General features: G+C 63.6%; 5 protein-coding genes across 5 annotated transcripts; 4 read left to right on the top strand and 1 right to left on the bottom strand.

The window, feature by feature from the left end:
* Positions 1-48: 48 nt before the first annotated feature.
* Positions 49-3,235, top strand: DNM1 (Dynamin-related protein DNM1). Its single transcript, XM_062769030.1, has 6 exons — positions 49-880; positions 936-1,102; positions 1,161-1,503; positions 1,559-1,684; positions 1,731-2,930; positions 2,984-3,235. Exons 1-6 carry the CDS (start codon positions 365-367, stop codon positions 3,167-3,169), a joined length of 2,538 nt encoding a protein of 845 aa, XP_062625014.1. The 5' UTR covers positions 49-364; the 3' UTR covers positions 3,170-3,235.
* A 232-nt stretch (positions 3,236-3,467) lies between these two features.
* On the top strand, positions 3,468-5,736 carry LOC62_02G002519 (uncharacterized protein). The gene is made up of 5 exons (XM_062769029.1): positions 3,468-3,992; positions 4,038-4,244; positions 4,286-4,430; positions 4,479-4,704; positions 4,750-5,736. Exons 1-5 carry the CDS (start codon positions 3,662-3,664, stop codon positions 5,635-5,637), a joined length of 1,797 nt encoding a protein of 598 aa, XP_062625013.1. The 5' UTR covers positions 3,468-3,661; the 3' UTR covers positions 5,638-5,736.
* On the bottom strand, positions 5,733-8,205 carry Anapc5 (Anaphase-promoting complex subunit 5; the record flags this gene model as incomplete). The annotated part of the gene is made up of 7 exons (XM_062769028.1): positions 5,733-6,602; positions 6,641-6,741; positions 6,778-7,340; positions 7,377-7,662; positions 7,699-7,744; positions 7,780-7,950; positions 7,993-8,205. 7 exons carry the CDS (start codon positions 8,203-8,205, stop codon positions 5,733-5,735), a joined length of 2,250 nt encoding a protein of 749 aa, XP_062625012.1.
* Positions 8,206-8,598: 393 nt separating this feature from the next.
* Positions 8,599-10,512, top strand: TGL2_0 (Lipase 2). Its single transcript, XM_062769027.1, has 4 exons — positions 8,599-9,783; positions 9,823-10,262; positions 10,302-10,392; positions 10,434-10,512. The coding sequence occupies exons 1-4, from the start codon at positions 8,650-8,652 to the stop codon at positions 10,461-10,463; spliced, it is 1,695 nt and encodes a 564-aa protein (XP_062625011.1). The 5' UTR covers positions 8,599-8,649; the 3' UTR covers positions 10,464-10,512.
* Positions 10,513-10,694: 182 nt separating this feature from the next.
* LOC62_02G002516 (uncharacterized protein) lies at positions 10,695-14,417 on the top strand (the record flags this gene model as incomplete). The annotated part of the gene is made up of 10 exons (XM_062769026.1): positions 10,695-10,856; positions 10,898-11,097; positions 11,133-12,329; positions 12,393-12,974; positions 13,006-13,304; positions 13,344-13,578; positions 13,613-13,867; positions 13,913-14,025; positions 14,068-14,246; positions 14,313-14,417. The coding sequence occupies 10 exons, from the start codon at positions 10,695-10,697 to the stop codon at positions 14,415-14,417; spliced, it is 3,327 nt and encodes a 1,108-aa protein (XP_062625010.1).
* Between the last annotated feature and the right edge of the window lie 652 nt (positions 14,418-15,069).

The raw sequence follows: 15,069 nt of genomic DNA, 5'->3' as shown, positions 1-15,069 counted from the left end.
CCGGCCGTGTGCCTCCTCGCGTCTCACTCACTCCAACATCCTCGCACAACTGCCCTTGCTCGTCGTCGTCCCCCCCCCCTTCCTCCCTCCCCGTCCTCCTTGTTTGTCGCATCCTTCCTTGGATCAAAAAAACATTCTCGACACACTCCCATTTACCTTCATCTCGTCTCTCCTCCCCTTTTTTTGGCACTCGACACGCACATACACACGCATAGGGACAGTACCACTGTAGACTAGCAAACAAACACGCTCGCACCCTTCACAACCTACCTCAAGCTGTAGCTCCTGTACCATCTCGCTCGCTCACATCGCATCTCCTCTTGCCGCCGCCGCGCCTCAACCCCCCAGCCCAACTCTCAGCATCATGGACGGGGACCTGATCGCGCTTGTCAACAAGCTCCAGGACACATTCAACGCCATTGGCGGCGAGGCAGTCGACCTGCCCCAGATTGTTGTCGTCGGCTCGCAGTCGTCTGGCAAGTCGTCGGTTCTCGAGACTATCGTCGGCCACGACTTCCTTCCTCGCGGCTCTGGCATTGTCACCCGCCGTCCTCTAGTGCTCCAGCTCATTCACACCCAGTCATCTACGACGGGCTCGACGGGTGCGTCTAATGCTGCGGCCGCGGGACAGCTCTCGGCCGCGTCCAGCAGCAATTCGGTCCGCCGCTCCCCTCGTGTTGACACTCTAGACCACGACGGATACCTCCCCGACCTGTCTGCCGGCCATGGCGGTCCATACAGGCCCGCAGGCAGGTCCATGGGCGGCGCTACTGGCATCGACTACGCCGAGTTTCTGCACATCAACCGCCGCTTCACCGACTTTGACGAGGTCCGCAAGGAGATTGAGGCTGAGACCTTCCGTGTCGCGGGTCAAAACAAGGTGAGTGTTACGGCCGGCGTAGCGCTGCGTTTCATCTGCTGATATGATTTTCTAGGGCGTCTCCAAGCTGCCCATCAACCTCAAGATCTACGGACCGGGTGTCTTGAACCTCACGCTCGTCGACTTGCCTGGTCTGACCAAGGTTCCTGTTGGAGACCAGCCCACCGACATTGAGCGGCAAATTAAGAACCTTGTGCTCGACTACATCACCAAGCCCAACGCGTAAGCCACCTCCCTTTAGCTTCTTAGCGGCGCGTGACCTCGTGCTGACGCCAAACAGCGTTATCCTTGCCGTCTCGCCCGCCAACGTCGACCTGGCCAACTCTGATGCGCTCAAGCTTGCGCGTACCGTTGACCCCAGGGGTCTCCGCACGCTCGGTGTCCTCACCAAGCTCGATCTCATGGACGCTGGTACCAACGCATTGGATGTGCTCACTGGGCGCACCTACCCGCTCAAGCTGGGCTTCATCGGTGTGGTCAACCGCTCCCAGCAGGACATCAACCTCGACTTGCCGCTGGACGATGCTCGTCGCAAGGAGGAGGACTTCTTCCAGAACCACCCAGTTTACCGGAACATCTCGCATCGCTGCGGCACAAAGTACCTCGCCAAAACGCTCAACTCTGTAAGCCGTGTCCCGGCCGTGGCATCCGTGTCAGTGCACTGACCATGTGTTTCAGGTTCTGATGAACCATATCCGCGAGAAGCTGCCCGACATGAAGGCGCGCCTCAACACGCTCATGGGCCAGACTCAGCAGGAGCTCAACGCGTTTGGTGACGCCACGTTCCTCGGAGAGCAGCACAGAGTATGTGTGCACGAGGGCAGATCAAGGTCATACACTGACACGCTAGCAGGGCTCGTTGATCCTCAAGTTGATGACCGAGTTTGCCCGTGACTTTGTGGCGTCGATTGAGGGTACATCGCTTGACATCTCCACCAAGGAGCTTTGCGGTGGCGCGCGTATCTACTACATCTTCAACGATGTCTTTGGCCACGCGCTCCAGTCGGTCGATCCCACCGAGAACCTGACGCTCGCCGACATCCGCACTGCCATTCGCAACTCGACCGGCCCTCGTCCTTCCATGTTTGTCCCTGAGGTGGCGTTTGACCTCCTTGTCAAGCCTCAGATCAAGCTCCTCGAGCCGCCCAGTCTGCGGTGTGTCGAGCTTGTCTATGAGGAGCTCATGAAGATTTGCCACAACTGCACGTCTCCCGAACTCCAGCGCTTCCCTCGCCTCCACACTCAGCTCGTCGAGGTTATCTCTGAGCTGCTCCGCGAGCGCTTAGGCCCTACGTCCGACTACGTGTCGAGCCTCATCGCCATCCAGGCGGCCTACATCAACACCAACCACCCCGACTTCCAGGCTGGATCCGCCGCCATTGCTCAGGGTGGTGCCCAGCCCCTACCCCCTCAAAAGGTGCCATCTCTGGCCGGATCTGCTGATGACGACGAGTCGTCTTCGGAGGACTCTGGTTCAGTTGCGCCCAACGGCACTCTGAACCACCGGTCATCAACAACGTCTGTTCCGGAGACGCGTGGCGCCAAGCTTCTCGCCGAGCCCAAGACAAAACACAACCGTGCAGTGTCGACAGGTGCTAGCGCTGCCACCACGCCGCAGCCCAACATCATCCCCGGGGCACCGACGACCCACCAGGGATCGCCAAACAACGCCAAGGAGACGTTCCTCAACTACTTCTTTGGCGGACCGAACGGAGGCATGCCTGTGCAGTCGAGCTCGGCACCGGGCTCGAGCCACGGCCACCGGGCGCTCGACGCCCGCGCTTCCCCACAGGGCTACGCTCCTCGGGATATTCTTCCCGACCTCGGATCGGGCCGTCGAAACGGGGGCGGCCCAAGTGGCTTGGACGCCGGTACCGCTGCTTACGACATGAAGTCGCTCGGCAAGCACCTTGAGACCGAGCAGCTTATCAACCTGACGCCAAGAGAATCAATGGAGGCCAACCTGATCCGCTCGCTGATTGCGTCCTACTTTGGCATTGTCCGCCAGACGATCCAGGACCTGATCCCCAAGGCCATCATGCACCTCTTGGTAAGTACGGGCTGTGTACACACTCATGGCTGCGTTGCTGACACCTCCTCTAGGTCAACTTCTCGCGTGACGCAGTTCAGCAGAGGCTGGTGACGTCTCTGTACAAGCCCGACTTGTTTGCCGAGTTGTTGCACGAGGACGAGGCGCTCGTTACCGAGCGAACGCGTGTCAAGGCGCTGCTGGACGCATACAAGGAGGCGTTCCGTGTCCTTTCCGAGGTGTCGCTCAAGAGCTCGTAAACACACGTGGGATATCTGATCATTCATGCATGCCTGTAGATTGTGGTTGTGTGGTGCATGTGGTGTCTGTATAGGGCACTGGAATGCTGGATTTAGCTGCGTCGCTAAGTGATGCGCTATCGTAAACGGGGTGCTTGGGGTCTGTGTGATGGGCGAGGGGTCGGTCAAGTGCCACTAGATCCGCAGTCTGAGCAAAAGGCAGCGGCGGCCAACTGGTGCCATCAGGAGCCGGCGGTGCCTTCAAATAACCAAGCGGCAACCCGCCAGCCGACCCGTTTCGACAGGCCACCCTCGTGCGGGCAGCAGCAAGCCATAAAGGACGAGATCCGCTAGCCAAACGACACTCGTCGTCGTCGTCGCATCTCCCATTGCATTCCACGCACACACACACACCGACAGAGGCAGGGGTAACCGGGTCGACAGGGGGACGACAACAGTGGCTCCTCCTCCCATCTCTCACACCGGACCCGACCCGACGCACTCGGCATCGCCATGATCCTCTTCAAGTCGCCGCGCTTCACGCGGCTGTACTGCACCTTCTTCCTCCTCCTCGTCCTGGTACTCACGCTCGTCGGCTCGCGAATCGACCCAGCACGCAAGCGTACCGGCGGCGCATTGCGCGTCGTCGCTGACCGCGTCGCGCAGCTGTCCTCGCGGCCGTGGTCGCGCGTTGGGGCGGGCGACACGGCGGAAGAGGCACACCGGCGCGCGTGGGAGCTTGCCCGCGCAACACAGTACGCGGGTACCGGCGCGCGCGTGCAGCGTTTCCTCGAGAAGGCGTTGCGCGGGGAGCCGTTCACCGTCGCTGCCATCGGCGGCTCTGGTGCGTCAAGGACAACGAGCGAGCGAGCGAGCTGACCTCCCACAGTGTCGAAAGGCCGTGGCCTCACGCCGCCGAAGAGTGCCCAGCCCGAGCCGGAAGGCGAGATCCACGGCGCGACAACGCTCTACTCGCGCGAAAACCTCCACTTCCTCGTGTTCGACTGGCTGAACGCGACCTTCCCGCATCCCAACAACCGGTTCGTCAACGGCGCCCAGGGGGGCGTCGGCGCGGGGTACTTTGCTTGGTGTTTCAGTGCGTCGTCCCGGGTGTTTTGGCCCAGCTGACAGCGGCAGAGGAGCACATCCCCACCGACGTCGACCTCGTGCTCGTCGAGCTGGGGATCAACGACCTCAACCACCTGCGCGTGATTGCCAAGTACGAGCTGCTGGTGCGCAGCGTGCTCGAGCTCGACTCGGCGCCGGCCATCATCAACATCGAGTGAGTTGCGGGCTTGGGCGCCGGTGCGGGCGCGGCTGACAGACTCAGAACCTTCACGACCCTCTTCCACGAGCTCATCTCCTCGTCGGCACTCCACAACGACGTGCTGGCGTACTATGACATCCCGTCGCTGTCCATCCGCGACGTCCTCCTCCCGCGCCTCATGGCCGACCCCGATGTCCAGATGCCGCGCTGGTTCCGCACCGGCGGCGACGTCTCGCTCGGCGACGACAAGGTCCGCGAGTGGGGTGGCGTGCCGGTCGACCTGATGCACGTGAGTACCTATGCCCTCGTAGCGACTCGCGCTCACGCCGTCCAGATCTCGGCCAAGGGACACGGCCTCGCCGCTGGCCTGATAATCAACTACCTCTCGACGCAGCTCGCGCTCGTCGCCCCGTCGACGCCCAAGGGCCTCTTTGGCCGGTTCAGCGCCGCGCGGCTCCGCAAGACGCTCGAACACGTCTACGATATCCCCGATACATGGCTCACGCAGTCGTTTGACCCGACCGAGCTGCCTGAGCGGCGCGCGCCCGTTTGCCGCTCGATGAACTCGGCCAAACTGCACAACCGCGTCTCGGGCACGGACGACGTGCCAGAGAACGACCAGGTACGCGGGCTCGTCCTCCACCCGTCCTCGCACGGGTGGGAGCCGTGGGCGTGGATGGAGAAGCATTACCTCGTCGCGCGGAAACCCGGCGCGCTCGCCGTCTTCGACTTTGTCATCTCCGCGCCGCTGCCCGCGACGCATGACGACGACGACGACGAGGTCATCGAGGATCCCTTGGACGTGTACTCTGCCTTCGAGGGCACCGCGACCCGTGCCGCCTCGGTGCGCCGCGAGATGCCGACCCGTCTCCGCCTCAAGGACCAGGTTGCGGCCCGGCAGGAGCAGCCCACGCGCCGCTCGTCGACCTTCCGCAAGGCGCACAACGAGGGCTCCAGCGACGGCGGTACGGTCGCCATCGGGTTTCAACGCAGCGCAAACTACGGCCTCGGGTCGGTGCACTGCTGGGTCGACGAGGACCGCACAAAGGGACGCCGCCTCGACGGGTGGTGGGAGATCAAGGAACGCAACATGGGCATCGTGACTGAAGTCGCGACTGGCTTACAGCCCGGCCGCCACCGCTTACAATGCGAGCTGCTGGCCGACACGCTCGACCCGCTCAAACGGCACGAGTTTAGACTATTCGCCATCGTGCACAACTAGGACTGGACATTGGGATCTTGGACTCATCAGGCTCGGCATCAGATTCGGCGCATCATTTGTACAGCATCATCATAGAACTATGCAGCAGTGTACAACTAGCTCCAGCCCTCGGCGACGCGCACGCCGACGAGGCGCACGACCTCGCCCGCACGCCGCACCTTGTCGCTGAGGCGGGGCAGGTCCTTGTCTGCCGCAGCCCACGCGCTCATGTCGGGTTGCTGACCGTCGAGCTCCATGAGCATGGCCTTGACGGCCGCAGCACCGCGCTTGACGGCGCGCAGGCCGACCGCATCGGCATGCACTGTCGCCGTGTGCGCATACTGCAGTGCGCGCCCGGCGCTGGTGCTGAATGACTCGCTTTCCCCCTCGTCGCCTAGTGCAGCGGCGGCATGCGCCCGCGCGCGCACGTAGGCGCCGCGCGCGATAGCCTCATCGTCCCCGCTCACTACGAGCGCGTCCCACACGGTCGCCACCTCGGCGTCCGCCTTGGCCGCCATGCCTAGGCTCTCCATCGCGAGCAGGACCTCGCCCAGTGTCACTGTGCCCGAGCGGTAGAGCGGCCACAGACCGAGCCCCGAGGCGAGATGCAGCGCGGACAGCACGCGCGGGAGTGCCACGTGTGGCGGGACGTTTGCGTCGAGCATCTTGCGCGCTTGCCGCAGAGAATCGGTCACCTCGCCGTGCGCGAACACGACGCCGCGTGTCGATGGCTCGGCGCGCGCCGCCGCGTCAAAGTGCTCTCGGAGGGGACCGCCGGGCCCGAGCCGCTCGGCAGAGGTAGTTGGCGGCCGTAACCCGTCGATGATGGCCTGCGCGTCCACATCCTGTCGCAGGCGTGCCTCGCGCTCCAGGATTGCCCATACCGTGCGTGCCCAGACGTGGTACTCTGGAAGAACTAGGCCCTGCACTGTGCCCAGGTCGAGTAGGCTCGCAAGAGCCTCGTCAAACTGTCCTCTCAACGCGGCCTGGGGTCAGCAGGTTGCACAAAGGTGTTGAAACCTACCCTCTCTGCCCGTGCATAGATCACCGCCATGCGTGTCTCGTTCTCCAGGTCAGGCGATGCCAGCGCCATCGTCTCGTGCGTGTCGGCCAGGGAGTCAGAGCCTGGGGAGTTAGACGGACAAGCGGTGTGTAACTCACCAAGCAGAGACCACAGGCCAGCCTGCGCCACATGCCACGCTGGCGTATTGAGCTGACCGCTCGGCCCGGTACGCAGCGGGTTCTCGTTCTTCTCCGCGCTTGGCGGTGGAGTAGACGCATGGTGTTGCCCAAGTGCGACGTACACGCGCCGAAAGACGACAGGTATTGGCTCGCCGAGGTCCACAGCCGCCTTGATCGACCACAGCTCGTCCATAGGCGCACCTGCCTTCTTCAGCCGGCGTGGAGGCAGCGCGTCCTTCTGCACCTTGGGCACCTCGAGCCCTGGCCATGCGGCCGCCTCGGTTTCCATACTGAGGCGGTACATCAGACTGACACACTCCTGGAGACAGACGTGGTCGTTCTGTGAGCGCGCGAGCCGGATAGCGTCGCGGAGTGCGAGGGCTGCCGAGTCGAGCCCGCCAGTCGAGTAGTGGAATGACGCGAGGTTGAGCAGCGCGTACTGGTGCATTGCGCGGCCTGACGACGGCATCTGGTAGTCGTAGAATCGCATGAGCGAGGTCAGAGCGAGCGAGTAGTCGCCCGACGCCATCGCCGCTTGGTGGCTGCTGTCAGCGGCGGCGTCAAACAGATCAACTCACTCGATGACAGAAGACAGCGCGGGGCTTGACTTTGGATCGCTCGTCGCTGCCGAACGTAGCAGTGACCAGGCAATAGGCACATGTGACCCCTCGCCGAGCTTGATACCACACCACTCGGCGACTTGGGCCGAGAGCACGGCCGTCTCATCAAACGACATGCGCCGTAGGGAGACGAGCATGCTGCGGAAGAAGAGGCCGAGGGGCGAGCGGCGCTCCAGTGGCTCGACGCCTTCTAAGGTCTCCTCACTGTCCTCGCTTATCCTATTGCGGATTTCGCGCTCAATAGCTGCGTGTGAGCTGAGGCTAAGGACAACGGACCTACTGTCAATGAACGAGCACCCATTGTTGATGTCCTCAAAATTGCTCGACTGGTGGTGAGCGTCGTCCCGGGTACACGACTTACAAACGCGCCGAGCCAGCTCTCCTCCAACTCGGCCTGCTCCTGGTCTGCCGAGACAGCCTGTCCACGAGCGCGCCGCCTGGCGTTCGTGCGAGCTACAGTCGCGGCCTCGCGGGCGATGAGGGCGTCCGTCGTTGCCCGAAGTGTCGCGTACGTCCCCGGTGCGGGGTTGACCTGCGGCATGAGCACACCGTCTTGTGTACAAGCTCTACCCACCTCGAAAGCCTCCTGCGCAATCACATCCAGGATCGCCGCGACAAAGGACATGGAGTAGATATTGAGGATGACGCCTTGGTCGTTTGCCGGCGTTGCGCGAATCAGCAGCCACGCCAACGCGAGATGCAGCGAGACGGACGGGTCGGGCACCTTGCCCATCGGCGCTGGGCGCGATATAGGCAAGTGTACCGACCGCTGGTTTGGCGACGCCATGTTGGTGGGTGGAAGAGAGAGTGATGAGAGGCTGGAGGTTGCGAGCCGAAATGTCAACAAACCCCTCACCCCACCCCTGGTGCGGCCGCGGCGGCCGGGCGAGTTTCCGATCAATCCACCTCGGCGAGATGACGTTGGTCACAAGTCACAACTCCAACTTTCCATCACTCATATCATCCACCTTTACAATCGCGCGACCGGGGCATGCTCCCTTCCCTTGCGCGCGCGGCCAGACTCCCCGCAGCAGCAATGGTACACCGGTCGCCTCCGCCCGTGGTGGACCCGCGGCTCCCGACGCCGCCTCCGCGGTCCGCGACGCCCGGCTCGCCATGCCCCTCGCCGCCGCCCAACGTCGTGCGCCGCGCCGACAAGGGCAAGCAGCGCGCCGACCCGGGACCGGCGCGGCCCCTCGTCCCGCGCGATGCGGACACGGCGCTCTCGTCGATGCTGAGCGACGCGCTCGGGTCGTCACTCGACCTCCCGACACCGGCCTCGTCCCCGAGTAAGGGAGACCTGTCGTCGCCCGACCTCCGCCACTCCACGTCGTCGAACCCCAGCCCCTCGCTCGACCCCATATCCCCGCCACCAAGGGCACACCATGCCCCTCACCCCCCGCAGCATTTGCGCCCGGCGCTGCGGCCGCGTCTCGTATCCCAGCTCACGCGAGCGACGCTGCCGACGGCGAGTTTGACTTACGCTAGCGCAGAGGACACACCGCCGAGACACCAGCAGCGCTCAGTCAGCTATCATGTGGGCCAGAGCAGCAGCTCGAATCAGCGCCAGAGATCGGTGTCGTTCACGACTGCGACTGGAACGTTCACCACTGGGGCGTTGTCGTCATCGCCGACGGGGGAGCGGCTCTCCAACAGGGACTTGATAGCCGCGAGCATCGAGCACGCGTTCCCTGACCTCGATCCGACGACCGGCTTACCGCTGGACCAGTCGCCGAGCCGAAGGAGGCGAAGAAGTAGCGTCATGTCGGATGCGTCGTTACCCAGCCTGCACATCCAGCGGACCATCACAGATCTGAACCGCCAGCCGACGTCTCCGACGTTGGAGCGGCCCGGTCCGTCGTTCCCCCTCATGGGCGGACTCGCCCTGCCAAAGTTGCCACCACTGCCGCCAATATTGAAAGGGTCACGGTCGTCGGGCGAGATTTCGGGTCAGAAGCGCGACCTGAGCACCACTGCATCGTCCAGTATCGACTGGACGTCATGGAAACCCGGATGGTGGAACAAGAACAAGGACCAGGTCGACCCGATGCTCAGTGAGGAGGACCAGGCAGGCACAGTCGCCGAGGAGCAGAAGAAGCACCAGCTCAAGTACAAGACGCCAAAGGACCCCCTCATCTTCTGCCACGGTCTTCTTGGGTTCGACATCCTCGGGCCCGCGGGCTTCACGCCACTCCAAATCTCCCACTGGCGCGGCATCCGTGAGGTGCTTGAAGCGAACGGCGTCGAGGTGCTCATCTGTCGTGTGCCTGCAACATCGTCGATCGCGGAGCGTGCAGCGACCCTCAACGACTTGATTGCGGAGAAGTACACTGGGCGGACGGTCAACCTCATCGGGCACAGCATGGTAGGTGTAATGCGCGATTGTATTTGCTCACATCGTCAGGGCGGCCTCGACTGCCGCTATCTCATCTCCATGATCAACCCGCACCGTTTCCAAGTCGCCTCACTCACCACCATCTCGACCCCACACCGCGGCTCCCCATTCGCAGACTACGTTATCGACGATGTCATTGGGCGCGAGCGCCTCCCGCAGCTGATTGGGATGATGGAATCGCTCCAGCTCCCAAACCAGGGCGATGGCGCGGCGTTCGCAGCACTGCGTACCAACGCAATGAAAGAGTTCAACACGCAAGTGGTGGATGACCCCAACGTCATGTACTACTCGTGGGGTGCGAGCTTTGAACCGGGCCTGTTTGACACGTTCCGCTGGCCGCACAGTGTCATCATGGCAAAGGAGGGCCCGAACGACGGCATGGTGTCGGTCCACTCGGCGCGGTGGGGCGAGTACCGCGGTACGCTGAACGGCGTCAACCATCTGGACCTGTAGGTGTGGATGATCTCGTGCAGTTGCTAACTTGCCAGGGTGGGCTGGGTCAACCAGGTGCGCTACATCCTGTCCGACTGGTCAGGCAACCCAATCACTTTCAAGCCCGCGACGTTCTACCTGGAGATCGTGAGTGCCCGTGGCGCGGGCGGGCTAAACTGACGCCCCAGTCTAATTTCCTGGCCGAGCAGGGCTTCTAGAACATGTGCATATGTCCTTTGCTCGTCCTCGTCCCTATCCGTAGTATGCATGTTGTCGGTCGGCGCAGCGCCGTAGATGTCACCTTTGGTTTGTTGTTTGTGGAGCCCCGCGTCGTCACTCGTAGACTTGCGCGATCGGCTATGTGCACGGCATGCAGCGAGCGACGATAACGCCTTTGCTGTCTCATCTGCCTTGACGACTCTGTCCACCTCACCACTAACGCAGCCACCATGCCCCTCCAGCCCTGCCTGCAGGAGCGGTTTGTTTCCCCGGCGCTCAAGGCAGCCTTCGAGCTACGGGGCCACCGGCAGGCCGTCTCGCCCGACCTCTGGGCGGACATCTGCGCCGACATGATCGAGGGGGCGCTAGCCGGCCCGGACGCGGCGCACGAGGTGGGCTGGGTATCGCACGCGTGCTGACGCTGACGCTCCAGGCGGCACTGGAAGCAGAATTCCACGCGCTCGTGTACGGCGCTGCCCCAGGGCCAAGGGTGACCCGCGACGATAGGCTGTTCCGCGCGCGCGTTCTCTGGGCTGCGTATGGCGGCGCGCGGGGCGGTCTCGAGCGCGCCGAGGACATGGTGCGCGCGCAGGGTGGGCGTTTGCCCTCGAGACACGTTGACACGGACACGAGGTGGGGCGAGTACGCGTCTGGGCGCTAATGCGCAGCATTGAGAGGATCGGCAGGATCGACGGGGGCGCGAAGCGGAAGAACAGGAGGGGGGACGGGGGCGCTGAGAAGAAGATCAAGATTGAGGCGGGAGTTGATGGGAAGAAGAGCAAAAAGGAGAGGAGGAGGAGTAGGGAGGACAAAGGGAAGGAGAAGGAGCGGGTCAAGGAGGAGAAGATGAAGGCCGACGACGGCGAGAAGGATTGCGAAAAGCGCAAGAAGGACAACAAGGCAGCCAAGGCCGAGAGGAAGGCGGACAAGAAGAAGTCCAAGAGCAAGGACAAGGTCGAACGGTCAGCAAGGCGAGCTGCCGACGGCACCAAGACCAAGCGCAAGCGGTGCGTGTCCGATGCCGACAGCGACATCGACTTCGATCCAGACCCGACACCAGAGGCAGAGGGCTCCGCGGCGCCAGAGTCAAAGACCAAGGCCGTCAAGTCCCAGCGCAAGGCCTCTAAGGCCACCGCCAAAGCCGCTGCGTCTCCCGCCCCGTCGCTGCCCCTTGCGATAGAGAAGAAGCGCGCCCCGCCGACACGGCACTACCGCACGATCAACGACAACCTGTTGGTCAAGCTCGGGCTGCTCGCGCCACAGCCTAAAACCAAGCGCAAGAATGTGAAGGTCAAGGCGGAGCCCGAGGATGTGGCGATCTCCGCGACGGGTTCCGTGGCAGTGATACGGCCGGCAAGACCCAGACCAAGACCCAGACCACCGCCGGGGGGCGGTATCCTGTCGAGCACCTTCACGGCGGTACTACGCCTCGTCGCGGACCTGCCGCGTGCACACGTGCCACCCCGGCCGGAACGGCAGACGACAGCAACGATAGCGATGGCTCGCCCCCGACCGCCCGTCTGGGCACAGACCCGCCAGGAGCTCTGCGAGGCCCTGCCATACTACCGCGCATTCCAGTCGGGCATGTACATGTCCAAGCAGGTCGCGTACGGGTACCTGCTCGACGGGTTTCCTGCGCCGCGCGACGTGTGGGCTGCTGGCGGGCGCGTGATCATCTCCCACGGCGGGGGCCAGAGCACGCGCACGCTCGACACGCGGGGCGAGCCCGTGTCCTGCCTGCTGTCCGACCACAGCGCCAAATCAGACCGTATCGCCACGCTCATGCGCGCGAGCGCTAGCCACGCGCCGGTCGTTCTGCTTGCTGGCGCCGAGTACGCGCTGCTGCCGTGGACGCTGGGGTGCACGTACGCCGTGCTCGGGTGGTGAGTGCGCCTTGTGGGTGGTGTAGGCGAGCTGACACCGCCGAGGTACTGGGTCTCCGGTGTGTGGTTTGAGGCGGCGCCGTGTGACCCCGAAAGTGGCGGCCATGGGTTCTTCCGCCGCCTCAAGGTCCGCTTCGACTGGGTTGACTCGCAGGGGACGCCGTGGTGGGAGCGGGAGCAGGTCGCTACGCCGACAGGTGCGGCAAGTGGTGCCACGAGCTGTCAGCCAGACCCTCCGCCACTCCCTCCTCCTCCAACAAGCGCTGTTGAGAAACCATGCCCAGACACGGTGCCCTCGGCCCCGGCCCCGACCGCACCTCCCAGCCCCGAGAGCAGCGTCCTCTCCAGCGCACCGCCGTCGCCTATGCCGACACCCAAGCACCACCCCACACGACCCTTCCTTCCCACCCCGCCCGACTCGGAGGCGGACATCACCCTCCCACCACCGGAAGAGCAGCTCGTCCAGCTACAGCTATGGGCTGGTGGCAGCGTGAGCAACCACTACGTCGACCTCGAGCGGCAGCGGCCGAATAGCGGGCCGTACGAGTCACCGCTGCGGGGCGTCTACCGCCCTGGCGAGCACACCCTTGCCAATGCGTACCCGTTTCGCGACACGCAGGCGGCAGAGTGAGTCTCCCCTCGGCTCCGCTGACACCAGGCTGCTTTTCGCCGGCGCCACATGTCCTACGTGCAAGACGCACAGCCCGCGCCTGTACGCCGAGGGCTGGATCTGCGTGCAGCCTGCGTGCAAGCAGTTCTGGATGCTGTCCACGCCGCGCGGCCTCTTCCCCATCCCGTTCGGCATGGCGCTGACCTTTGACCCGGGTTTCCTGCAGCCCGCGGCAACACCTCCACACCGCAGAAGTGTGCCTTTCAGCGTCGTGCCGCCAGCGCCGAGCGGGGCCGAGACTGGCGAGTCTGACGACGCACAGTCGGGCTCGCGCACGCTGTGGAAGGGTACGTCGTGGCGTGCGCGTGCGCGCTGACTGACACCAGGCTGGGTCTGCACTGCTTGTGGGCGCGCCAACTGCCGATACCGCTGGGAGCGGTGGGAGTGCCGCGCGTGCGGCAACCGGCTGAGCGACGCCGGGGCAATCGTGACGGCCTCTGGGCTGCCGCCGCGGCTTGACATCCTCGGCGAGGCGGACGACTGCTCGCCTGGGATTGTGATGTCGCTCCGCCGCTTGTCCAACCCGCCAGCGACCGTTGTGGCATACACGTTGCCCAGAGCGTGAGTGCGCATACAAGTGCCTGCTGACCCCCAGCGGCACCGTGTACCATATCCTGCATGACTCGTCGCACGCCGCCGACGCCATATGGGAGGCGTACCAGCGCGCTGCGGTCGACGTGCCCTGCGCGCCACTGTTCGAACGCCGCGAGCTCAAGTCCAACACGGTCAAGGGCGGCCTGCTGTCCCAGCAGTTTGCGATCAACTCTGGCGCGAGCTACAAGTACATCGTTGAGACGCTGAGCTATACGTTTGCCGAGTCGCCACCGAGCGTCATGGACGCACTACAGCTGTGAGTTTGAGAAAGTTGGCTGCTGGTTGCCACACTGATGACGAGAATCCGGGAACGCGTCGCGAGTGTTCTGGGCGAACGCGTCGACTTTAACGAGATCCTCAGTGTCATGTATCGTGAGGGCCAGAAAATGAACTGGCACGACGACAGCGAGCCTGGTGAGGGCGGGGTGTAGCCGTGCAATGTTGCTTAGCTCGCAGGCCTCGGACCAGTCGTGGCGGCCTTGTCTTTGGGCTCACCAGCAACCATGTCATTTCGCCGCAAGACTGCGCGTAACAAAGCCGCCGCCCCCGCCTCCGCCTCCGCCTCTGCTGCCACCAGTTCCAAGGAACCGCTGCGGCGCCCACTGCCCGTCCTCAACTTCGCACTGTCTCACGGGGTACGCTGCACTGCACACGACCATTAGGGTTGGCGTTACTGACCATACTGTGCCGCGGTGAAACAGGACGTTGTCATGATGTCGGGTCGGGCGATTCAACACATGTACGACCACAAGGTGGTCCCTCTGGGCCTACGCGTGGCGGCTACGGCGCGTGTCATCCAGGGCTGAGGTACTGTAGTAGTAACCAGAGCACAGACGGGGCCGGGCCATCACCAAGCAAGGATGGGATCGACGGAGATATGTCATGGCCGGTCGCCAAGACGGCGAGGTGGGCATGGTCCCGTATGAGCGGCACGCGGCAGTTAGGTTACGCTTATGATAGTGAGAGACGGCGGCGGGGGCATGCAGACTTTGTGTGAAGTGAGTACCCGTTGCAGTGAGCGTTGTGCTGGTGGTGGTAGCTGCTATGACGTGGGGGGGGGAGGTTCGGGAGCCAGCCTGGTACGTGTGACTGACCTTTGTCTTGGTGTCAGGCTGACGGCGACTGACTCTGACTGTGACTGTGTGGGCAAGTGGGGGGTGGGATGAGTGTAGCAAGCCCGCGCCGTGGTGGTGGCCGTGGTGGCAGCAGCGGTGGCCTGCGGGAAGGCTAAGGGTCCATCCACTCTGGATGGAGACAAATTTCTGTTCTGGGATGATGCGCCAGCTGGGTGGGTGGCACTGCAAAACGGGGGCGGAACACCAAGATCCAGGCACGTGAACGAGGTGGTGTAAGGTGAGAGGGGGAGAAGAGGAGAGGAGAGACTGAAGAGAGTCGACTACTACGACGAGGCGACGAGGCGACACCAGGCCAGGCGACGACGACGCGACGACGCCGCGC

The sequence above is a fragment of the Vanrija pseudolonga genome, chromosome 2 (genome assembly GCF_020906515.1).
Source record: "Vanrija pseudolonga chromosome 2, complete sequence".
Lineage (NCBI taxonomy): Eukaryota > Fungi > Basidiomycota > Tremellomycetes > Trichosporonales > Trichosporonaceae > Vanrija > Vanrija pseudolonga.
This window is presented reverse-complemented; position numbering and strand designations above follow the sequence as displayed.